This window comes from Polypterus senegalus, chromosome 5 (genome assembly GCF_016835505.1).
Source record: "Polypterus senegalus isolate Bchr_013 chromosome 5, ASM1683550v1, whole genome shotgun sequence".
Lineage (NCBI taxonomy): Eukaryota > Metazoa > Chordata > Cladistia > Polypteriformes > Polypteridae > Polypterus > Polypterus senegalus.
Window position 1 is genome coordinate 183192863 of NC_053158.1, and position 26576 is coordinate 183219438.

A 26576-nucleotide genomic window follows, 5' to 3' on the forward strand; every position below is an offset into this window, starting at 1 on the left:
TTTCTTCTTTGGAAAATGCATTTTTGTGTTTTCAGCTATTTCAATGATGAAGCTTAAGAAATCAAAATACAGATAATGTGTTAGAGACGAGTATCTTCATACTATCCTGAATCCAGTGAGACATTAACAAAGTGCATTTGTGCAGTTGTTAACACTTTAGGTCTTTGAGGTCCTAAACACAAAATATCGCAAGTTTCTCATGCTATTGTAGTTTTATGGGGGGTAATTACTATCATGTTAACCTTATTGATAAGAGCTGAAAAGAGGCATATGCCATATAGCATCAAGTAGCGCTGATAGCAGAGCGACAAATATTCCACCAATAAGAGACGTTTGCAAGTTCTGATGTCTTTCTAGCCTAGGTTACTGTCAGTGTTAATTGTTTCCCATATATGACTTTTTTTTATTCCTTTATTTCTTAGCTGTCCACTCTGCGTTTTGCAACTAGAATGAAATGTATCCGTACAGATCCAGCTGTGAATGAGCATTATGATCCTGTGGTGAGTGAATGTACTTGAAATAATACACATATCTTAAAAGGAAGTCTTAAAGCTTGTGCACATCTCAGGTTTAATTGACATGTTTCAATACATGGGTTTATTATTTTTAAACTTCTTATGCTTGAGAATGACCTTTACTTTCTTTTTATGGATTCCTCATGCACATAAACTGCTCTCCAGTATTTATCATTTTATAAGGCCCTGTGGTACATCAAAACAATCTAGAGATGGACATTTGAGACAACCTTTTCTCCAATGGCAATAGTTTAATTGTGTTCATTTTCAAATATTTGATACACCCAACACTATAATATTCCCAGTAGGTTTTATTAAACCAGAATATATCTCAGAAACTACATATCTATCTAAAAAGCCAGAAAGTCAAATCAGCTGATGCAGTATGTTTTGCTACAGGCTGCTGTGGATGAATGTAGGCCATGTTCTTCCAGGCTTGGTAACTGTGAAAACAATTCTGTGAACATGTTGCAGTGGCTGAGCTCAGAGTCCAGTCATCTTTAAAACCACATAAAGTCAGTAAAGCTAAATTTGAGGGTCATTTGTCGTCTACGCCTGTAACCTCTACACAAACACTGTCAAGGCACAAAAGAGTATCCAGGTATAAAGAAGCTGATAATTAAGCCAAGGATGTAAATGGACAAATGAAAGAGTGATGAAAAGTGTGAATGATATCAAGCAGGGAATAAAGCATGAAGTGTTGCAAGTGTTAGAAAAATATGGAGTGTAAAATTGAGAATGAAAAGGATATGCTTAGTGCCAAACTTGACAACATGAAGCATTCAAGGTGGAACAAATGACAAATGCTACAAACAATAGGGTGACCTCGTGTAAATAAAAAAAAAAAAGTACTTTTTTCTAAATACTTTTTATGAATTTTGAAACAGATTACAGAGATATCAACTTAAAAACAGGATACAGGAGCAGGTAACATCTGACAGTGAAAATAGGACTATACTGTATAACCCATCTAAGGTTATAAATGTCAACTGCTTATATTCACATACACTAAAAAGAAAACAATAAGCAGGAAACTAAACAGGATAAAAGTATAAGTTGTGTATTCAAAACAATGATGAATAAACAGCAGCATAATCAGAAGACAGTTCTATTCATGAAAATAATAAATAATTGAAATAACAGAAAAGAATTAGAAATAATAATAAAATAAAATAATAATTAAAAATCAATAATTCAAAGGATAATTGCAAAGTGTCTCTAAACAGAATCAATGAGACCTAAGCAAGGTTACAAAAATAACTATCCCAGAAAAATGAAATAACTAAATCAAGGTATATATATATATATATATATATATATATATATATATATATATATATATATATATATATATATATATATATATATATATATATATATACACACACACACATTATATATATCAAACATAAAAAGACTTATTGGCAATTTTGATGCTTTATCATCATGTTTAGAAAATGAGCTTCTCGGACAGTTGGGGTATTAGAGTACATGTTATGATCTCAAACTTTAAAAAAATTAAATAACTATGTGCTAGTGCCAAACCTCTCTCAGCCCGTGCTTTTCCTCAAAGCAGATGCAAGTGTCAATGAACAATCAACACCTTTTTCAAAACAGGTCTTCCATGTAATCATCTGATGGGAAAATAAGGATCGTGCCTGTGTGTCAGCGTAAGTGAAAGCCTTGTTGGTAGCATAGTTGGGTATTAGTTGAGCTTTATAGCTTTGGCTGGGTGAACCTGTTCTGCAAGCTTAAATAAAATCCAACTCTAGAACTGTTTACACCCCTAACCTTTCAGAGCAATAGTATTATGTTATATTTGTAGTTTCTAGTTGGATTTTCACTGATTTCAAATTAAGCAGAATATGTGGAGGCCTCAAAATTCACTAACTGAGTATAAGCAAGCCTTCTACATGCATTTCTGGTTTATGGACATGGTTGAAGAGACCTACCTGTTAAATGTTTGATGGTTGTAAATGATCTGACGCATAGCTTAAATACTGTCCACTTGTGTTTATTTAAGTGAAGTACATTATGATTGAGCATTACAAAGTAGCAAGGCAAATAAATTTCTCAACACAAATTGAAATTAATTTTTGTATAACAGGAATGATTAGTCATTTTAAACTTTTAACATTAATTGAACAACAATTTATCATTAACACCCCACCCTCTATGTAGAGGTCATCATAAAAGACTACACAAATATCCTTCTATTCATTATGTAAAGCTAATATAGCATGAAATATAGTGATCTATCTACCTCTGGAAAGTCAATTTGAGACTGTACATTTCATATGTACATAAAATGAAAAGACTAATATCATAAAGTAGATATCTGTCAATCTATCATTAAAAGTTAGAATTGGCAATATGAATATAACTAGGTTTGCTAGTGGCTTATGTAATATATTACTACTTACCTACTTTGCAGATACTGTAAGTCTGGCAATCAGCCCAATAAAAAAATAAAAACACAAAAAGATAAAAACTGTGGTACAGTAATAGCCCAGAGTTTGACCAAATTTTAAAAAGTAATTAGCAAATTATTTAGCCTTTCATATATGTATGTTACATTTTTACAGACCTTATAGTAAAATACTTTCTGATGGTTTTTGGCAGTGGGGCTTCTTCTAAAATTATTGAATCAAGAAGTGGAATTCTTAGCATATCTGTCATTTTAGTGTTTTATCTTAATGAATTTTAGACGTTCGTGTCTGTTTTTGACACAAATTAATAGCAAACACACAACAAAAAATATTTTATATTGTAATACAAGTAACAAATTTCAAGACACACAAATTCATTTTCTGAAAGTATACACACGTTCACACATTTTACACTTTTAGATGTCTCTGAATTACTTATGGATTTCTGTCCCCAGCTCCAGGTGAAGAAGCTTGAAAAAGACATCCTGTTGTTAAAGCGGGAACTGACCATGCATGACACTCTGGTGAGTCTACTTCTTTCATGTCTTACTTAAAGGTCTCCTGCTCCTTCAGATCTTCCACAGTGTAAGGGGACCCTTTTTGGCTGACTGCCTACCATACGTGGATCCTGTACAATATGTATCTCACAGCAAATGGGTCTCTTTTAAACTTTTGCTTTTAAAGCATTGCATTATTACAGCTCGGTATAGTCACGTACTGCACTTTAATGTAGTACTACTTAAGAATAGATTATGCTCATTAAGGAATATCCCATCTCTTTAATCTTAATCCTGAAGTGGGAAACATCAATTGAAAGGGGCAGCATACATAATACACTCAAATCTAACAGACAGCTATACTATATACTTGTATTTTATTAAAATTACATTTTAGTAGGATTTGATTATTGTCATGTGTTGTGATTCAACAGGATCTGATCCCAATAACAATCCTAATTTGCTCTATTTTTTTAATACTTGGACAACTAAAAAATATGTTTGTGATATTGCTTTGCCTTTAGCTTTTACAAACACGCAAGTAGGTCAGATCTTTACAATGGAGAAGAACGTGAGCTATGGCAACATAGTTGTGAAAAAACGCAACTTCAGTTTTGAAATATGGTGCAAAAGGGGCTGAAAGATTTAGAACTACAAGCCCCAATAGACAGGGCTATGTTGTTCCTGGCCTAAACTCCTCTAAAACAGCCAAATAAAATGATTTCCAAAGTAGACAGTTTCTGCATAATATTGCACAATTGAATTATTTTTCACTCTGACTTGATTGAATGTCATAAGCCTGCAGTCATTTTTAGTATATATACTTCTGCCAAAACAAACGTGTCTTTCTTTGCAAATAAACTGCCATCTAAACTTGAAAGCACTTACCTAAACATGCCTCCATGTTTAACTTCGTATTTCTCATAGAATAACCGCAGCCAAGTGCCATATGAAGCCTTGAGTGAGAGCCAGATAGCTGAAATTAACAAACAGGTCCACAAATACCTGGAGGGAGCTATTGATGAGATCGAGGTAAGTAGCACAGCCATTTCCAGCTCACGACTGTGTGCATTTCAAAGGAGACATGAAAATTGTTTAGTTAAAAAGTATCAAGACTAAAGCATATTGTTTCCTTTACTTTGTAATTTGATTTGTGTTTTGAGAAGATAGAGTGTTTAATTAATTTACTTTCATGCTTTAAAAATCTTTGATATGTTTATTTAAAACAGACAAGACCTGTCATACTCCTGATTTATTTGGAGTACTTGAAACTCATCCTGCTGTATTTTGTCAGCATTTGTCTACTCAGACTTGCCATTGACAATTAGATTTGTGAATCCTACCTTAGAATAAGTTGGGCATCGTCAGTTTCTACCAGGCAGTATTACACTACATACATGTTACCCTCTGAACTTTTGCGAATCCAGATAATATTGTAATTTTATTATATCTTAACCATAATTCATTTTGGTAGTTTTTTCTCTTCAGAACTCAGCCACACTTAAAATCTCAATTAGGGTCAAAAAAAAAAAAATCAATTAAAATGATAATAAAAATACCAATTGAGTCATGCCAAGAGAAGTAGTAAAGTAGTGGGTCTGTATTATTATACCGGACAAAATGGGCAACCCATGTATCAAGTAAAAAAGCATGACGGCTATATTAATTACTTAGATTTCAACACATCTTAGACAGGTAGCACAACTACTTTTAACATGTTTTATTAACAGTAATTAAAATATACCTCTGGTCAAAAGTTTTAGAACACCTTAGTTTTTCCAGCTTTTCTTCAAACTGGTAGTGTATATTAAAATAATATTTTATTAAAACTACTGGATGTTTATTATATTTTATTACACAGCTTTAACATTCCAAATTATTATGCACAGAAGAACACTTATTACAAAAAAAAACAGATACAACTATAAAAATACCAATTATTAATGTTAGGTTAAAAATACAGAAATAATGTGTTTAATATAGTATAGGTTACATCTTTAATTTGGAGTTTGATGACTGAAGTTCTAAACATTCTCAAATATAATTGGACAGTTTTTGGCAAAAAAAACCTCATAAACAAATCAAGCAGATGTGATCAAACTTGGCAGAGTTACATCCTTGAAAATGCCAGAACCCTATTGATTTTAGACAAAATCATTTCCGACTAATCTCCATTTTACTGTGGTTCAGTAAATGGTCCAGATAAGTGTTGTGGAAGCTGAAAGGCCTACAGATTTTGATTTTGCAACCATTTTTAAAAGATTTTGCTCTCTTTGGCACTGCAACTTAATTTTTTTGTAGTAGCTAGGAGTAAAATATATTGTGTTTGTTGGAATTCTTTCTTGAAATTGTCTACTATTTTTGAGAAAATTAGGAATCATCACTCCACTGTTGAAGAGAACTAATACATTCAGTATGTGATACTCCGTCCATTTTCAGTCCCCTGCGAATTTATTCTGTATTTACTTTTGCAGAGTGAACACTGATGTTGGTTTGTAATGTTTTCATTTTGGACTGTGATCACAGATGTATTGCCAATGACAAGAACAGCAATATGGAAAAGGTTGCTAAACCAGACTTTTAATTTGTTTTATTTAAAACCTTTTTTTTTAACTAAGAAAAGATTTTTAAGGAAAATAGAAATTTGAACACAAAACACTTTTTAATTTTGTTCAACAGTAACAAAATAGGGGTAGACATTACCAAATGGAGAATTTCAGAAATACTAAGATAGTATAAAATTTGCTAATACAGTATATTATAAGGAACAGTTTGAAATTGAGTTGAGTATATGTAGAGCAGGTTTTTTAAATACAGGCAAACAACTCCAATCTATATTTGAACTCCTACAGTAAATTGTGTTTTTGTAAGGAAAAATGATTATGAACTGAGTTGGGCTGAAATTCTTAACAGACAGGATACTGCACCTCACAAGTATAATTATGTCACCTCACTGTTTTTTATTTCAAAATTGTATATCCAAAATATATAGGACTACACAAAGGTGGCAGGGTGTATGTTAGCAATGATGCAAACATTAACTATGCAGTTAACATTTGTTTCTGCTTTCAGATTATTAATATACGACAAATTCAGGAGGTGTTTGCTCAGTTTAAGGCGGTTTTACTGTAAGTACCAGTCAAATAAGGTATTACACTAATCTATTTGTTAAATCTATTTTAGATATAGTGAGCTGTGGTTGACATAGTTTGTTAAGCACAGTTATGACATAGTGTAGTATAGTACTGTGTGTGTGTGTGTGTTTGCTGATCTGCACCAAAGTGCTTCTTACAATTGAAGATGTTGAGATGAAAATGCACTGTAATGCTTTGTGGATGGTTTATGCAGGTTTGAATAATAAATAATCTGTAAGGGTAAGATTTATGGATGTTATCAAGATAGATAGCTATATAGAAGTGAAATGCACTATATGATAGATAGATAGATAGATAGATAGATAGACTTTGGGATGCTGGGTTTTTAGGGAAGACCATTCAATAAATAAATTATATATACATACTGTACATATATATGTGTATATATATATATATATATATATATATATATATACAGTATATATATATGTGTATATATATATATATATATATGTGTATATATATATATATATATATATGTATATATATATATATATATATATATATATATATATATATATATATATATATATATATATATATATATATATATATATATATGTGTGTATATATATATACACACATATACACACACACCCACACAAACACACTGTGGTCTGAATGCAGAGCAGAATAACTATAAAGTAAGTTAGTTTTTCACAACTTCAGCAACAGATTGTTCTGTAAACCTTGAATGGACACAATATAAAACTAAATCTTCAGTTTAATGCCACTTAATTCACTGAAATGTCAATACTTTTACATGGTATAAATCACATTCAAAAATACTGATCGTGAGTGTTTTCACCAACTAACATGTAAAACAAATATTTTTTTTTTTCTAGCCATTTCTACATCATCATTTGCAAATTGTCAGCCCACAGAGTAAAAAGTGGTAGACATTATGCTGTTTTTCTTACTGTCTTATAGCCTTCACGAGCAAGAGGTTGAAGCCAGGCTGCTCCAGAAGTACGGCACCGCAGACCGCATCGATAGCGGAGTAACTGAAGGGGCTATGAAGGTGATTCTTGATAGTATGCTGTCATAAACTTTCTTTATACTTGCATTTAAAAAAAGTAAAGATGTACAATGCATTCTTTAGTGTAATGTTAGAAAGCTGAATACAAAATGCATAGTGCTGTATGTTTTCTGCACAGCTGGACCTATTGATATCCATTCATTCATTTATGAAACATTCCAAATGCAAGTTTAAGGTGAGAGGGGACTGCAGCCTACAGATAAGCTGACCAATTAAAAAAAGAAAGCCCTTTTTTTATTTATCTTGAGGAAAGTTTGGATAAGATGGTAATTAAGAAGATATACATATACATTGAAGACAATAATGAGAAAGCACTTTTAAAACAAATGACTTGTAGAGTAAACAATTACGTGGGGACCCTGACAGCATTTAAAAATGTGGGCATGAGATATTGGAATAACTTAACCTTTAGCAAACCAAATAAAATGAACTGCATTGTCTCCTGTAATTTGTCAAATACCCCGTTAACACCCCACATCGCCATTATTTGCCTTTTGCTTTTTCTTTTCATCTTTTCCCACTTCTGAGTGGGGTCGATGTGCTTGATCAGCATTTTCCATACAGCTCGCTCTTACAACACCTCCCCAATCAAACCTTTTTCCTTCAAATCTTCTTTAACTTTATCGATCCACATTCATCGTGGACTTCCTCGCTTTCTCTTCCCTTTTACTTCCACTCCCATCACTCTTTTGCCCATGTATTCATTGTCTCTCTATGTAACATATGCATACAATTACATCCTACTTTCCGGTACTTTCTTAGACATCTTTCTCACTTTTGTTGTACCTCTGATTGTCTCATTTCTTATTCTGTAATTTTCTGGAACTCCACATTCTTGACATTCTCTTTTCTGCCATATCTAACTTCTTCTCTTGTGCTCCTTTTACTGCCCGTGTCTTAGCTCAATAAATCATTGCTGGTCGTACAAACCATCCCTTTAACCTGCGTCTTAATTCTTCAGTCACACAATACTCCTGAATACTTCTTCAAATTGTTCCCTCCACATTGTACTCTATTGGTATCTCTGCATCTAATTTTCCATCTTGGTTACCACTGATCTGAGATATATGCATTGATAAACTCTTTTCAATAGCTCTCCCTGCATCCTAACCTCTGAATTCTGATTATCGTTAAACCTCATATATTCTGTCTTCTTCCTAATTATCTTCAATCCCCTATCTTCCATAGCCCTTCTCCATTCTTTCATAGTGAAACATAACTCAATATTTACCTCTCATTCATTAGTTAACACACATCTTCTTTCAGATTGGACCAGCAGTAGACACCACTGGAGAACTGGATGGGCAAGGTTTTGGAGTTGGACTTGCACCCTCTTCAGCTAGACTTTTAAATTCCAATCTTTCATCTGCCAGGAAGATCAAAGTGAAGAAAACTAAAGACCATCTTAGGTAAGTACTTAGGTAATTACTGCTGCCAAAGTGAAACATTTAGGGCCTCGTAACTACACACCAGTGCAGAGACACACACAAAAGCGAAATATATTGGTAATAATAATAATAATTAATTAGATTATATAGCGTTTTTCTCCCTACTCAAAGCGCTATATTGAGTGGGAAGTCACTTTAATCGCCACTGATGTGTACTATCTACCTGGATGATGTGCCAGCAGCCATTTTTGCACCAGTACACTCACCACACATTAATTAGATATTAAATCACTTAACAGCTAAACAACAAAAGGGTATTTCCAAAGTGGAGCATATTGTATTATTTATCTGTACTTTCAGAAAGCATTTGACAGAGTGCCACAAACTAAAAGAAGTGCTCACGCTCAGACACAGGAAACAGAGGGTTATGATGCAAGGATCCCTATCAGAACTGGCTGATGTCAAGAGTGGTCTTCCACAGGAGGCAGTGCTAGGTCCGCTGATACTTTTAATATATATAAATTATGTGGACAGGAATATCAGTGACAAGCTGGTTAAGTTTACAGATGATACCAAGAAATGTGGATTGGCTAATAATCTGGAATCCATTGAACCATTACAGAGGGACTTGGACAGCATACATGCTTGGTCACATTTGTGTAAGATGAAATTCAAAGTCAGGAAATGTAAAGTATTATAAGTAGGAAGTACAGTTAAAATGTTAGACTTGAATGCACAATGGGAAGTCTGAAAATCTAAAGTACACCTTATGAGAAGGATTTAGGAGTTGTAGTGGACCCTACGCTATCAAATTGCAGACAGTGTTCAGAAGCCATTAAGAAGGCTAACAGAATGTCAGGTTATATAGCACCTTGATATGCGGAGTACAAGTCCAAGGAGGTTCTGCTCAATCTTTATAACACACTGGTGAGGCCTCATCTGGAGTCCTGTGTGCAGTTTTGGTCTCAAGGCTACAAAAAGGACATATCAGCACTACAAAAGGTCCAGAGAAGAGTGACTAGGCCGATTCCAGGGCTACAGGGGATGAATTATAAGGAAAGATTTAAAGAGCTGAGCCTTTACAGTTTAAGCAAAAGAAGATTAAGAGGTGACCTGATTGAAGGGAATTAGTACAGTGGATCGAGACTGTTATTTTAAAATGAGTTCAACAAGAACATGGGGACACAGTTGGGAACTTGTTAAGAGTAAATTTCGCACAAACATTAGGAAATTTTTCTTACCACAGACACTTGGAATAAACTACCAAGTAGTGCAGTAGACAGTAAGCCTTTAGGGACTTTCAAAACTCAACTTCATGTTTTTTTTAGAAGAATTAAGTGGTTGTGACTGGCAAGCTTTTTTGGGCTGAATGGCCTGTTCTTGTCAAGATTGTTCTAATGTTCATGTGGCAAAATTTGGTGTAGATTTTCCGATTCATAATCCTATTTTCAAATATGTTAACAGACAATATTATGGATGTTAGCTAGTTCTGTGATTGAATGTTTCAAGATAATATGCTGTGCACTGTTGTATTCTGATAATTTGGACCATTAATAGCCCAAGCAGAAGGGATGAGACTGGCAGTCTACTAGCAGGGAAGGACTTGGAATCAATCCCTCCATCCAAGATAAGTTACCAGCTGCCATCAACAAAAGAAACTGTAGCCGGAGAACAGGAAGTGAAAAGCATGGTGTCACACAGGCCAGATTCCACTGGCAAAGAGGAGCCAAGTCTCCCCAGGTAAGACTGGTAACCTTAAATCGCATTCAGTTCATTTATGACATGATTCACTCAACAATATGGAGAGTTTTGAAACAGCTGCTATCAGTAGTCTGGCTCATAAGAGTGGGTCCAGCTCAAGAGCTACTGCTAGATCACAATGTCTGTATGTGAGATAGCACAGATATACTGTAAAACCAACTTTCTTCTTCTAAATATAGCTCCTTCCCATCTAAAGTTGATGCCTTTGAGGATTTTAAGTTGGATTCTGGGAGTGAGATTAACCGTATCTTCGAGCAGAATAAAGCCATTTTACTGGAAAAGAGGAGAAAAGTTAGACAGCTTGTTGAAGAAATTAACATCTTTAAAAAGGAAATTGACAACACCAAGCTGGCCTTACAAGTTAAGGAGCAGGAACGTGAGCAACAGGGTAAGTCGTCATTGAATCATACATTGATGATGCAGTTTAATTCAGTTTGTATTCAAGTTATAATCATTAAGGTGATTCTTATCATTTTTTATTATGATAGAAAGGGGGTTTATAGTTACATGTCCACCACCACCCATAAAATTAAATTCAGACCATTTTGTAATCTAATCACAAATACATTTCCAAACATCTTAAAATAGTTAGGAGGTCTGATTCAAAACACGGGCAATTTTCCATGAAGTCATTTTTTAGTATCTTGAATTGCATTTTGGATATCTCTAAATGCATTTGAGACATCTTGGAATAGATTCATTTTAAGATAAAATATATTTCCAAATATCTTAAAAATGCTAATTCAGTTTGTGTACTTGTTCCGAGTTTTGTACTCTGCTTCATATAAATCACACTTTTGCTCTCAATTCAAAAAATTGTTTAGCTTCTTGTTTTTACCTTCCTCATCTTGGAATAGCAATATGTGGCAAAATGTCCTCCCTCCATCTCTCTTCTAGCATGCAGTAGGCAAAATTTCTTTATTTACTTCATTGCCCACATTATATTTTCTCAGTCAATCCCTAGCAAGGCTCTATTTGTAATCCAGATAACTGTTTATCTTCTAGGACAACAACATTAGGGTCTTGTTTCTAAAATATAATATTGCTTGGAAATTAAGGTACTATATACAGTATTTTATATAGTGAGCCTTAGAATGACATTTTATTCCCAAACTTATGATGATGATGATCTCGATTATGGAGACTGTGAAAGAAAAAGAGACATAGTACGATTTCAGCTACAAAAGGGTACAAAGTTAGGAGAATTGTTCATAGAACCTTGAAAAACGATTTCATAGAGTAATGAACACTGTAAATCTTTGACAAAAAGTCAACGTGCAATAGATACGTAATAGAAAACAGTGAATTGTAAAATCTGAATTTAAAGCTCTAATACCCCCGGCTTTAAAATTAGAGATCTTAATACTTCAAATAAAAGTAACATCACTGTCAAAGGAGGAGTGTCGTGGGGTAGTTTAAATGTCTAGGTGGATGGAGATTTTCTGATGGAATGGAGTCCCTCTCTCTCTCTCTATCTATCTGATGTCTCCATTGTTTATGCCAAAAGACTCACATGGGGTTCTGTGCCTTGTAATGTTACACACAGATAAATGGCTAGCTAGTCTGGTGACGAGCAGCTCTGCCTAAAAGCTTTGATCATATATGTACAAAACCCTTTATCTTGTCAAAAGTGCTATGTATTGCATCTCTGTCTCCTTTGGGAGTATAGACAGTCCTGTCCAACATTTTAGTTGTAAGCTTTCTGCTAGATAATGTATGAAGGGAGATATGCAACGTACTGTACATAGGGCTCAAACAGAAAGCATTCTTAATGCTGTGTGTCTACAGAATTCATTTACAAGCCATCATACTCTGTCTGGGCACAAACTATATTGAAAGCAAACAGGTTGCAGCTTGATGTTAATATAATGCCTGCAGTCTCAAAATGGTGATTGTGTACACCATAACAATTATAAAATACATTTCTGCATGTTTCTTTTGAAATATTTGTACACCCTTCTTATTTTATTGAGTCCAGTGCTGTGCACCATCTAAATCCCATGTTCTTTCTTTAGTTTGAACTGACAAGCCCCCTTAAGGGTACAATTTTTTGGCTACAAATTAGTTCCACCGGTGTCTGGAAACTGATGAGAAAATCTTGAAAAGAACTTATCCTAGTGCTTGCCTTAAAGAGCTGGGAATACAGATGTTTTAAAATCAAGAACTTCTGATTTAAAAATGGCTATATTTACAATTTTTGCGCATATTGCATGATGTTTTGCATTTTAAAGACACTGCAATTTTAAACAGGGTATGCTACATTGTAAGTGTGTTTAATAAATTAAACTGAACTGAACGATGGGGAGGTTTGGCAAATGTTTGTATTTACTTAAAAAATCTGAGGATATCAGGATTTTTTTTTCTTCTGTGACATGTACAGTGGTGTGAAAAACTATTTTCCCCCTTCCTGATTTCTTATTCTTTTACATGTTTGTCACACAAAATGTTTCTGATCATCAAACACATTTAACCATTAGTCAAATATAACACAAGTAAACACAAAATGCAGTTTTTAAATGATGGTTTTTATTATTTAGGTAGAAAAAATCCAAACCTACATGGCCCTGTGTGAAAAAGTAATTGCCCCCTTGTTAAAAATAACCTAACTGTGGTGTATCACACCTGAGTTCAATTTCCGTAGCCACCCCCAGGCCTGATTACTGCCACACCTGTTTCAATCAAGAAATCACTTAAATAGGAGCTGCCTGACACAGAGAAGTAGACCAAAAGCACCTCAAAAGCTAGACATCATGCCAAGATCCAAAGAAATTCAGGAACAAATGAGAACAGAAGTAATTGAGATCTATCAGTCTGGTAAAGGTTATAAAGCCATTTCTAAAGCTTTGGGACTCCAGCGAACCACAGTGAGAGCCATTATCCACAAATGGCAAAAACATGGAACAGTGGTGAACCTTCCCAGGAGTGGCCGGCCGACCAAAATTACCCCAAGAGCGCAGAGACGACTCATCCGAGAGGTCACAAAAGACCCCAGGACAACGTCTAAAGAACTGCAGGCCTCACTTGCCTCAATTAAGGTCAGTGTTCACGACTCCACCATAAGAAAGAGACTGGGCAAAACTGGCCTGCATGGCAGATTTCCAAGACGCAAACCACTGTTAAGCAAAAGAACATTAGGGCTCGTCTCAATTTTGCTAAGAAACATCTCAATGATTGCCAAGACTTTTGGGAAAATACCTTGTGGACTGATGAGACAAAAGATGATCTTTTTGGAAGGCAAATGTCCTGTTACATCTGGCGTAAAAGGAACACAGCATTTCAGAAAAAGAACATCATACCAACAGTAAAATATGGTGGTAGTGTGATGGTTTGGGGTTGTTTTGCTGCTTCAGGACCTGGAAGGCTTGCTGTGATAGATGGAACCATGAATTCTACTGTCTACCAAAAAATCCTGAAGGAGAATGTCCGGCCATCTGTTCGTCAACTCAAGCTGAAGCGATCTTGGTGCTGCAACAGGACAATGACCCAAAACACACCAGCAAATCCACCTCTGAATGGCTGAAGAAAAACAAAATGAAGACTTTGGAGTGGCCTAGTCAAAGTCCTGACCTGAATCCAATTGAGATGCTATGGCATGACCTTAAAAAGGCGGTTCATGCTAGAAAACCCTCAAATAAAGCTGAATTACAACAATTCTGCAGAGATGAGTGGGCCAAAATTCCTCCAGAGCGCTGTAAAAGACTCATTGCAAGTTATCGCAAACGCTTGATTGCAGTTATTGCTGCTAAGGGTGGCCCAACCAGTTATTAGGTTCCGGGGGCAATTACTTTTTCACACAGGGCCATGTAGGTTTGGATTTTTTTCTCCCTAAATAATAAAAACCATAATTTAAAAACTGCATTTTGTGTTTACTCGTGTTATATTTGACTAACGGTTAAATGTGTTTGATGATCAGACACATTTTGTGTGACAAACATGCAAAAGAATAAGAAATCAGGAAGGGGGCAAATAGTTTTTCACACCACTGTATATGTGAATGCTGTACAGTTTTTACACATTTGACTTTTGATTTCTACTAGCAGATTTTTCTCCAGCCGAGGACCCTGGGCACGTAAAATATTAGTCACAATAAAACTCCATTCTCTTTGTGGGGCTTTTTAAACAAAATTGAAACCGGTGTGCTTGGTCTTGAAACTTGCGCTTCCATTGCCAGTCCTGTCAGCTGTTTTAACATCTTTATTGCTCTCCAAAAAGCAGGATCCCTAAGAAGAATTTCTCTCTCGATTCTCTGTAGGGCAATATATAAATGAAGAAGGTGATACCATAATTGATGAAGAGGAGTTTCAACTCATCTTGAAGTTGAAGGATTTGAAGGCCTCCTACCGTACTCATTATGACCAGCTGTTCAGCCTCCGAACTGAGGTTCAGTACTGTCAGCACCTAGTAGATCAGTGTCGGATTCGACTGCTTTCAGGTATTGTCTGCATCTCATCCTGCAGTTACATGTGCTGCTTTATTGGACACCATATTCCTGCTCTAATCCATGCATTTAACGCATCTGAGAGTACAAATTAGGTGTTAAGGACACAACTCTTTATGCCTTTGATAAAAGCAAACACATTTACTAGCTGTGTTCAACAGTTTACTTTAGAATCCTTTTCATTTTTTGGACTGATAAAAATAAAATGTACTTTTAACAATGAGTTTTAAAGTCCACATTAAAAATACACTGAAGACAGCTACAAAACACTCATTTGCAGTTATGACTAATACAATAAAAAAAATATTTTTACTTGAATTTAAATACATACTATCTCAAGTCACCACCATCTTCATTGATACCTTGGTCTTCTAAATAAAATGCTAGCTCTCATATAAGGCACATCTGTGTCATAAACCACTCCAAAGACTCAGCACTGAGACTTGCGGAGCTTCACCAAACATGGAACACTGATGCCATCTGTAGGGAGCATTTTATTACACAGGATATTACTGAATATTGCTTTTTTGAAAACTGATAGCATACATAAATGTACATTTTCATTCACTTCTGCTTTTATCATTTTGAGGCATCAAATTGCCAATCACAGCAGATGCAGCAAAATAAAACAGCAGTATTTGCTGCACAATCTCTTAGCTGAGATCCTGAATTTATAAACATCTTTTGATGATTCTAACCTAATTTGTGTAAACTGTGGTGCAGAGTCTCTTTGATGCCCGGCCCTGTCAGCCAGTAATTCATAGATGCGCAGACCACACATTATTTTATGGTGAGGGGTTAATCAAATTAGCATCTTAAGAATGCACATCATTAAATGCAGTAGATAGATGCCAACACAGGCTACTGCATTTTCTTCATGATAAAATGCATAACAAAATAAAATAGTGTCAATGGTACTGTAGGTATCTGACCTCTCATTCTCTTATACTGATGCATTGTTGGTTTTAACTCCATCCATCCATTTTCTAATACATTTATCTAATTAAAAGGATAAGTAGGCAGCCAGTGCCTCTCTTATGCATCAACTGGGCACAAGACAGAAGCAAGCACTACCCAGGGCAACCGTCTAAATCATAGCACACATAAATATACCTGCACTAACTTATGCAGGTACTAGGCCATAATAAAAAAAAAAGTTATCTTAAAGCTTATTCCACTCTAAAAAATAAAACGAAGGCAAAACCACAAAGTCCTTTTCATATTAGCATGCCAGGTTTTTACTGTAGTTGGTTCTCTTTTGTATTGCATTTTACTATGTGATTATGTGAAGCAAAGAGGATGGACTAGAGACACAAGAGGTAGAAGTTTAAGAGATGGTGTCCCATTAATGCAGAGGGTGGTGTATTAAAAGTGCAAGCCACAGAAAATTAATTGAGAGCACGTGTAAAATACAAAGACAACAGTGTTAATGTACAAAAAGGCCAAAATGAAAGGGCTGGCAGCATCATGAGACGACACTTGAAAAACACATTTAGGTACTTCCAGTTAGCAAGCTAATCTGTGTAAAATGAAAATATTAAGTTCATATGCCAAACCAAATAACCCTGACTGTTGGAAAGACTCTTGAGTCACTATAATGGGCTTTTTTCTAATAATAATGGGGTACATAACTAGACAAAGTTAACCTTATGTTTTAATTATTTTATTTTGAACATATTTCTTATTTTTTTTTAAATAGTATACACATTTATTAGCATCTATGTTAGAACAACATAAGAAAAACTGTGATAAGAACTGGCAACGTTCTCAGAGTACTGTTGTCTGCTACACTGCTTGCTAGTTCTCCACATATACTGTACTTAAAGTTCTCTGTCTGAAGAAATGATTGCAGACATTAGTGTGTAATCTATCCTTCATAATTTTCCACTTGTGCCCATATTTTAATGCTAATTTTGTTCATATTTTTAAACAGTTCTATCTTATCTACTCCTAATTTCTGTTTGGTTTAACTGAAACTCGATACCTCATAGTTTTTTTTTTTTTTGCACATTTCTGGACTTTCTCTAGCGTATTACATTTTTTTACACGATGGACACTAGAGCTGCACACAGTTTTCCAGGTGAGGCCTCACAGCTGTGTTGTACAGCCTAAGCACAGTGAAGTTTATGTCACCAATATGACCCAGCATCCTATTGGCCTTCATAATTGCTACTGTATGCTATCTGAAGAGGGATGAGTTCACTGTTGTACCCAAGCTATTGTCATATAGTTCTGTTTAAGCTATGGGCTAAAAATTGCATAATCATAACTAATATTTTTACTTGCTATTTTTAAAACTCTTACATTAAATTTCATCTTCCAAAAATAAGTCTTTCCCTGTATTCTGTCCAGGTTAATCTGTATAATTCTCCATCTTGTGTCATGTGCAAACGTAACCAGATTTATAAATTTTATTTAATTAGGTCTGTTCATATGAAGACGAGGGATGTTCTGGAAATGATGCATTTTGTGTGTTATTTTTTTTTCATGCAATGAGTACAAGCTGTTTTCTCTGCATAACTCCTAAAGTCCACCGGGGGTGAAAATACAGGGCAAGATCTGCTTCTTCAAATATTTATAACGTAGTTCTCCTGTCAAGTATCATCAAATCAGATGAAGGAGCAGGATATAGCACTATAAGCAACCCAATTTCTGCAGAAACCCCCTCCGTGCCTGATAGTTTATCCAGTTGAACCTCCATCCATCAATTATCCAACCCACTATAACCTAACTACAGGGTCATGGGGGTCTGCTGGAGCCAATCTCAGCCAACACAGGGCGCAAGGCAGGAAACAAACCCCGGACAGGGTGCCAGCCCACTGCAGGGCACGCACATACACACACACCCACATGAGGGACAATTTAGAATCGCTAATGCACCTAACCTGCATGTCTTTGGACTGTGAGAGGAAACCGGAGCACCCAGAGGACAGTTGAACCTTATCATCTATACTAATAAAAGGCAAAGCCCTCACTGACTGACTGACTGACTGACTCATCACTAATTCTCCAACTTCCCGTGTAGGATACTTATTTCGGTGGTATGACGCCACTGTCGGCCGCCATATTGAACTTTCCAACGTCACTAATTCTCCAACTTCCCGTGGAGGTAGAAGGCTGGAATTTGGCAGGCCCATTCCTTACAGCTTATTCACAAAAGTTAAGCAGGTTTCATTTCGAAATTCTAAGTGTAACGGTCGACAACGTCCGCCATGTTGAACTATCTTATTTATGGCCCCATCTTCACGAAATTCAGTAGGCGGCTTCCCTGCGCTAACCGAAACCGATGTACATACTTATTTTGGTGGTATGACACCATGTCGGCCACCATATTGAACTTTCCAACGGTCTTTGTTACTTATGGGCCCATCTTCAAGAAATTTGGTACGCGGGTCCCCAACGCTAACTTAATCCTACTTACGTATATATATATATATACGTCCATAGCCTGCAGCTCGGTCGCCGTGTGAGGCAGCGTTGGGCCCCCCATCCCCACGCCACACACGTTGTTGGCTCCCTGCCTATATAAGGCTCTCTGTCACTCCGGTCTCTACATTCCCTTCCTTGCTTCGCCACGGGATTCACGTCTCCCTGCTGATTACAGCCTTTTTATTTAATCCACAGCTTCTCCGCTGTTTTATTGTTTGTTTATTACGATTATAGTTATTGTGTAGGTATTTTAGACTTATTTTACATTGTTTAGGTACTCAGGTTCAGGATTTCCTTTATCCTTCCAACCGTACCCCCATTACCATGTCTATCGAGGTGAGCACCATCAATCAAAGAACTGTCCATTACCGAATGGTTTCCATGCCCGGAAATGGCACCTGCCTTTTCCATTCTCTGTGTTACATATTGCACGGCCATATCAGGCTTACTCTTGATATCCGGAGGAACTTTGTGTCTTATGTATTGAATGACTGGGACAGGTTCAAGGTGTGGACTGATGACAGTACAGGAGATAATTATACTACACTGGAGCACTAGAAGAGTTAAATGCTTAAACCCTTCACCTATGGTTCTGCATGTGAGTTGATGGTTGCCGCTGAATTGTTCGGTTGTCGCTTTCAAGTGTACCGAAATGGCCAAATATTTTACACCTTTCGACAACCTCTTAAACATCTTAGATTGACAGGTGACAATTTCAGTAGTGGACACTTTGATGTTTATGAATGTTTCAACTCTCAAAAGCTGGATGTGAAGTTATCAATGAAACCGGTTGTATACTTACAGCGCTTGACAGATGCCGAATGTCTCTTCAACACAAGTCCTACAAATACTGTCGTAATTGAAACAAACCATGAAACTCAAACTGATTATGACAGCATCAATCCAAGCTGTGAGATTTGAAACAAGATTACTGTTCACATGGCCAACTGTACATTGCATGCTCAAGAGTAAGCTCAGCTCACAGCTACAGCTTGGTCATATTATAACTGGAGGGCCGAACTGACAACGTGGTATACAAAGAGATCCTTAACAAATAAATTATTGGTATATTTTCCCTCAGTTTAAAAAGGTTTCATTTTCTTCTTAATAAAAATTTTAAGGCAGTACTTCGCCGCTGCGAAGCACGGGTATTTTGCTAGCCTTAAAATAAAACTAAACTATGAAACCAGTAAAGTAAATGGCTGATCATGCTTTCAAAAGGTTTCATCCCACATCTGCACCAAGCTAACTTCAGTCCTGAGCAATTATACTCTGCAGATTGTTTAGCAATACGTACCTCTAAGCAGCAATCGAGTGCCATATGCCAGAGTTCATGACTGAATGTCTTGAGAAATGAAATTTAAACTTTGTGTTTGGTTGTTGGATTTTTTTGTCAATTGTTAGTCTTTATGCTCCCTGTGAATGTCAACTTAGTTTGTCCACTGAGCAAAAAGTCAAATGTGAGATGCTGGACTTATGACAGTCAAGCAGTTAAACATCTCTCACATTAAGCAAATTGCAGCCTGCTTTTTTCTTAAAATCAGCACATGAAAATAATTGCCAAAAGTGTGATATCCTTTTGTCTTTTCAATAGGCTGTACATTTTTAAGTGCTCTGTGAACACTGGTGATGGCATTTTTAGCTGCCTTGACCAACATGGTTTGACACCAATGTAGGTCCAGCTTCCATTGTGATAAGAGCATGTCTGTCTGTTTGCAGCTTCATTGACTCCTATGTTGGTTGAAATTGCTTAAAACTAAAAGTGTCCCTTAAAGACAGATGTTGAAATATTTGCAGCAACTGAAAAAGAAACTTTTTAAAGTTTCTCACATCAATCAATTGTTCTTGCCTGCAGCAGTGAAAGTACATCTTGCATGAGAATGAATTAGGGACTTGTGAGACCACCACAGTGATGTGGATCTTTAAAACAAATGAATAAAGGTTCAAGTTTATAGAAGTTATGATCATAAAAAGTCAAAGAGCATTGGACTTAGGAGAGTTAATATCAAAATATCTTTCTTTGGCTGCCGGGTGCATGGATCCTGATAACCACAACATGTTTAAACAAAAAACTCGCCATATTGAAGATATGACACATGACACAGGACAGCAGCAAAAACTGAGCACTTTAATGGCTGTACAACATTGAAGAAAATGAGAACTGTATTTTGTCATACTTTCCAGTTGAATTGATCGGTGGTTAATTCAGCCTGCTTGAACATTCTAATGAATAAAACACACAAAGGTATTTGTCAGTTTACTGCATTATAGCTTAAGAAAACTACAGTATAATAATCCATTTTGACACAGTCTAAAAATTATTAGCACAGAGAATCATTTTAACAGGCAGTGTCGGCCATATCAATTATTTACACCCCGATTAGGTCAGAAACTATAGACCTTGCTGATCCACATGCTTTACATGTGCTTAAAAACAGCAGCAGTCCCAAAACTGATTCTGGAGGGGTCCTGGTTTTAAAATCACCTAATTTTTATGAATATTCCTTGCACTGTGCTACATCCTATTAGGACAATTTTGCACCCAACTACGCAATGTACCTTCAATTCCGACTTTGTTTTTTGTTCCTTCCTTACTAGTCTTTCTTCAAGTAATTCATCAGAAGCTTTTTCATAAAAGTGGTATTCACCCCTCTGATTATATGCTTGCTTTACTTCCTCTTATAACAGTTTGGTAAAACATAATTATCTCTGCTTAAACCAGTCTGGAGTGTTCATTAATACACCTGTACGTGGTACGTATTGATCAAGCTTGCTACCAGCAAATTCCTTGCAGAACATTTTAAGATAACTGGTCTATTTAATATAAGAGTCAACCCAATAACTTTTATTATGATGAAATAAAATCTGATAGCTTCAAATCTTTATGAATATCTTCAGTATGACTTCTTTTAATTAAAAAAAAAAATCCATTTGGAAATTTTTCACTACATGCAGAAAACCGACATACCGTGATGAGTTCTTTCCATCAATCAGGATTCTTCCTGTGAAGCCCCCATGCATTCGCTTGCACAAACCTGGGCATCTGTAATTAAAACTGACGAGATCAGCAGCTGAGAGACTTAGAAAAAGACAAAAAGCATATCCTAAAACAAAACTTATACACTACTGGTCAAAAGTTTTACAACGCCTCCATTCTTTTTTCAAATGTGGGAATTCTAAAACTTTTGACCAATAGTGTATTTGTATTTTATTTCAGCAAGTGCCAGTTATTTACAAAAGTGTTAAGCAATTACACAGTTCAATTAAAGAAAGCAAAAATCAAAAACAAGTGAATATGCACAATATTTACATTGGATCCAAGAATAAATCTGAGTAGTGCTGAAAAAGAAAAACAAATGATCTTCTTCCTCATTCAGTGGGATGAAATCAAGAAGGATCTTCGATCCCAGAATCAAAAAAGAAAAAAAAAAATGAAAAAGTGACAAACCAGACACAATAAAATATACACCACTAAAAATCCAGAAAACTCAATGAGCTCACAATTAATTTGAGATTATATTCACAAAGAAAGCACACAACTCATCACTGCACCCAAATCACCCTGCAGCTCCTTGCCGTAAGACAGGACGGCCAAAAGACGACATCTGGTGGTTGCTCTTCTATTTTACATGCAGAGTGAGGTTTACCTGGTCAGTCCTAGGACTGATCTACTAGTCTCTGCCAGCTGCCAAAAGCCCACCTCAGGCTGCACTCTAAGAAGGTGAATGCCCTAAATATCATCCTATCAGGTGTGCATACGTGCAGACGACCCCCTAGTCTCGGGCAAATGTTTCCTGAGCTTCTCCCTGGCTAGAGTTCATGTCGCTCTGGGCGGTGCGGTGCTTCAATATGTCGCCCTCCAACATATCTGAATATGTTAACCTATTTAAATAGAAAAGTAAAATGATGTATAGAGAAAAATTAAGATACATTTTGCATAGATTCATTCATATATAGAGAAACAACAATAATTTTTCACATGTAATTATTTATAAGCATCAACTAGAAAGAATATAGTATAGACACACTGATAAGCTGTGTTCTGATTATTAGTTTAATATAATTATGCTGCAAAAACCAGAACCAGTGTAGTGTACAAGTGATAGGCGGGGAAGTTTTCTGCGCAGAGAAAGAATGCATTCGGATTGATGATGAAATTAAATTGTAAATTAGTTGTTTGTCTACCTAGAAATTATTATCGGTGTGATATTTATGTTTATTCATGTTATTGCTTCATAAATTTCAACTGCTGTGTCTGATGCCGTCACAGAAGGACAGTCTGAAAATTATGTTTGAAGCATTTGTGGATAAAAATCAGAGAATTTGACTTTTTTCATTCATGAGTGATATTTTTCCGAACCCTGCTGCTTACACACGAATTGTACTGAGCCTTATGGCCAATAATGCCCCCCTCAGCTAGGCCACTGCCTTAGCCTACTTACAACTGGCATACTTGCTCTTTCCTTTCTGGCAGATAAGCAGATGTCCTTCTGTTCAGGGACAATGGAGTAACGCAGGGCACTTTTATAAAGAGATGCACACAACCTTGTAGGCCTCCTCGACCTGCACAACCCTCCAAGGGCACATCCACCCGAAACACGTCTCTGTGCTGGTGCCCAGCCATTTCTTCTTGGAACACTTCTCAGCACTACCTCATATCACCAAGGGTGGCGCCTTATAATTGGGAAATAAGGCTATAAACAGTTAAATAACCAATGGTAAACTAAATATTGTGACAAGGCCCATCACGCTTCTGCTTTGCAGTACTTTACAATTTAATACATGCCACTTTGCTGCGACCACTCATATTTTTTCATGACCACGCATTACTGCTACCATCCTCAGATTTGCTCGCATTGCCTCTTTTACAGTACTTCTCTGTTGCTTTAACTAGACTTCGGTTGTATAAGCTTTTATTATTTCCATCAGCTTTAAAGCCTTATTTGACTATACAGAAATCTCACATTACTGTTTTGTCTGAGTTTCTTGCAATGAGTTCTATTTCATAAAGTATTTGAAAACTCCAAGAAACCTAAAAGTTATTCTTGCATCTTACTTACCTTCACAGAATTTGACAGCTGGTATAATGAAACATTCCTAATCCCAGAGGACATCCAGAGAGCTGTGAAAACGTGTGGCCCCCTCAGGCCAGGAATGCTGCCCATCAACAGAATACTGGCTTTGGCAAGTACTGGTCCAAGTTATTTGATTTTTACATTAGAAAAGAGGCATGAAGACAAAAAGGTCTTTGTTAGTACACATCAGGCAATTTTAATAATAAACAGTCGAGCTGGTTTTATAAACAGTGATAACAGGACACCAAAACAGTGTCGTTCAGAGCATGCAGTAAACAATGCTGCATCATCAAAACATGTGAAGCTTTTTATATATATATTATATATATATATATAATAAATCTTAATTTGTAAAACCAGCAAACTGAACTAAACCAAATCCAGTAATTATCAGCTTAGCCGAGGCTATACAGGGTTGTCCAGATCTAATTATGCAATTTTCATTACGCTACAACTTATTAAGTTTATTACTCCGAGCCTGTATCCAATTGAATGGAGGACAAGTGGGACATTACATGGAAAATCAGTGAATTAATTCAATGTAAGTCCATTTTCGTTTATTACAAGATATTTCGAACAATTGTTTTGTCTTGTATTGTTTTCCTGCATTGCATTAAAAGTTGCATAATTAGATCTGGACCACCCTATATTAGCAAGTGCGTGAGTTTTGACTGCTTACCCCATGCATCTTGCTGCAGTCTTTACAAGCCCACTAGACTGGGTATGCCAAATTAGTTTTATTATTTTGTGGACACCTTTATCCAAGGCAACCTATGAGATACAATTGGGTTATGTTTCTTTTGTTTTTGCCAATTGGAGCACAGGCAGGTGAAGTGGGATTTGAACCAAGAGTCTCAGTGTTTGAAGTCCCAAGGTCCAGTGCCTTAACCACTACGCCAAACTCCCTGTCCTCACAAATTTAGGGATTTGGAAGCGTGACACTCAAGGGGACTAAATCAGGATCACAGGGTGCTGCAACTCCAGGAGAAATGGCAATAAGCGTGGATGGGGTGCTGGAACAAAGAACTTTAGTTCAGTGAAGTTTATTTAGAAAATGCTACCTGCAAAAATAAAGCAGCACCCAGCACATCCATGATGGATAACCCTGCTACTCTCAACATGTCAGAGAGACAGTCAAGTTTGTTTCATTTATTATTATTTATTTATGTTTTATCAAGCACATCTGGGTCGCTTTCACTTAGTGCCCAAAACCCAAAAAGTTGGGTTGGCAAACACAAGAGTAACTCAAAAAAGTCCAAAGACTAAATACTGCCATTGCCATATTCATGTTAGCTAATGGGGGTCCTCACTTCCTGGACTGCCGTTTCTGTCATTGTATTCCTTTCTCTCATTAACTGGAATATCACAGTTAAATTTTCATCCATACCATTTATTTTTATTGCACATTTTTATATAAAACTACAGCCATGCAGTAAGTGAAAATTACAATATAATTACAACAAACAAAAAGTTAGAATGGAAAAATCCCTAACAAAGGTGAATATAAACTACTGTTGAATGTTCAGAATTAGTGGGTCTCTGATAGTTCACATGGCAGAAATCAGTGTGTGATTTGATAACAAACATTACACAGATGTGGCCATGTTAAAACACAGTTGAAATGCCAGATGATTTACTTTTGTGTTTTGACATGTAAACAAACTGTTCTTGTGAGACAACGCAGTTGGATTAAACGATGATGTGCAGAAGGCCGCTGTGTGTCAGCACTTTCTGTATCGTGCTGCTTGTGTGCTGTTGCTTGCGGATGACAATTCCTATTTTTCTAGAGCTTAATGCCCTGTTTTAGTTTTTTCAAAGCGATTCCAGGTTTGCTCTCTGTGCGTCGTTGGTATCGACCTGTTTTTTCAATGGGTCTTCTCCTCCTCCCTGTGTTCCATTTTTGAACCACTTGCTTATTGAATGTTGTTGTTGTGTTTGACTTTATTGAGTATGCATCTTGTCTGTACTACAATATTGTCTTTAATGGCTACTGTTCAGTGAGTTGTGTACCGTAGATGCCAGAAGTTGAAGACGGTGAAGATCCAGCACAGCATGTTGATGATAGTTTCTAATTGACGTGTTAGTTTTTGGCAGTAAATGCAGTGTTAAGACTACCAGGCATCCAAAAACCTAGATAAGTAAAGAGTGGATTAAATCATGGGAGCATTAAAATTAAAGAATAATGTGTTTCCCTACTGCTCCTTCATTCCTGTTAATTCTTTAAGACTCAATTTTGTAAGACCTGCAGCCTTTTTGAGTTGTATCAAGACATTATGGTGAAAATGGAAGAAGGCCTCATGTTGGAGTATCAGACTTATGTGAAACAACGGCATTAACACAGAAACCCAAGAAGCTCCTCCTGCAATATGAGCAAATCGTACATTTCTAAAGTTTACATGTCTGGTTCAGGCTAAGTGACGAAATGTGGCCAAGTAGACATAGGAGAAGGAATAGTATGCCATGTTACCATGCTGTTCCTAATAAAGGATGTAGTTTGGGTTTTTTTTTAAAAAACAACGTATTTTCATAAACATGGCTTTGATTTTCGAATGGGCACACCAGTGTAGAGCACGCTCTGTAGGTGCCACTGCTCTGTGCCACACCCATGGCCTTTTCTTGCTCTAATAAGGAGTCATCTTGGTTCCAAATACCTCACTGTACATAATGGATCTATTGGTGTTATGGCCCTCTGGGTGACAAGTAAATATGCTGGAGAAACACTACCAATGTCTCTTTCTGGACACAGAATCAGCATCGGGGATTGTTGTCCCATAGTGATTGCTGCCTTCTAATTTTGATGCTCAGAGACGTTCCCTCATTCACCATGAAGCTGCTTTACACTACCTTGCT

General features: G+C 36.3%; 1 protein-coding gene across 2 annotated transcripts in view; it reads left to right on the plus strand.

Moving 5' to 3' along the window:
* kif9 (kinesin family member 9) overlaps window positions 1-26576 on the plus strand; it is a 49588-nt gene that overhangs the window by 18128 nt on the left and 4884 nt on the right. For both annotated transcript variants that reach the window (XM_039753708.1, XM_039753709.1), the window contains exons 10-19: window positions 423-500; window positions 3400-3468; window positions 4369-4473; window positions 6514-6569; window positions 7527-7617; window positions 8902-9044; window positions 10581-10763; window positions 10964-11172; window positions 15037-15216; window positions 23720-23835. In XM_039753708.1, the coding sequence (XP_039609642.1) occupies window positions 423-500; window positions 3400-3468; window positions 4369-4473; window positions 6514-6569; window positions 7527-7617; window positions 8902-9044; window positions 10581-10763; window positions 10964-11172; window positions 15037-15216; window positions 23720-23835 (1230 nt within the window). The remainder of the gene's footprint in view (window positions 1-422; window positions 501-3399; window positions 3469-4368; window positions 4474-6513; window positions 6570-7526; window positions 7618-8901; window positions 9045-10580; window positions 10764-10963; window positions 11173-15036; window positions 15217-23719; window positions 23836-26576) is intronic.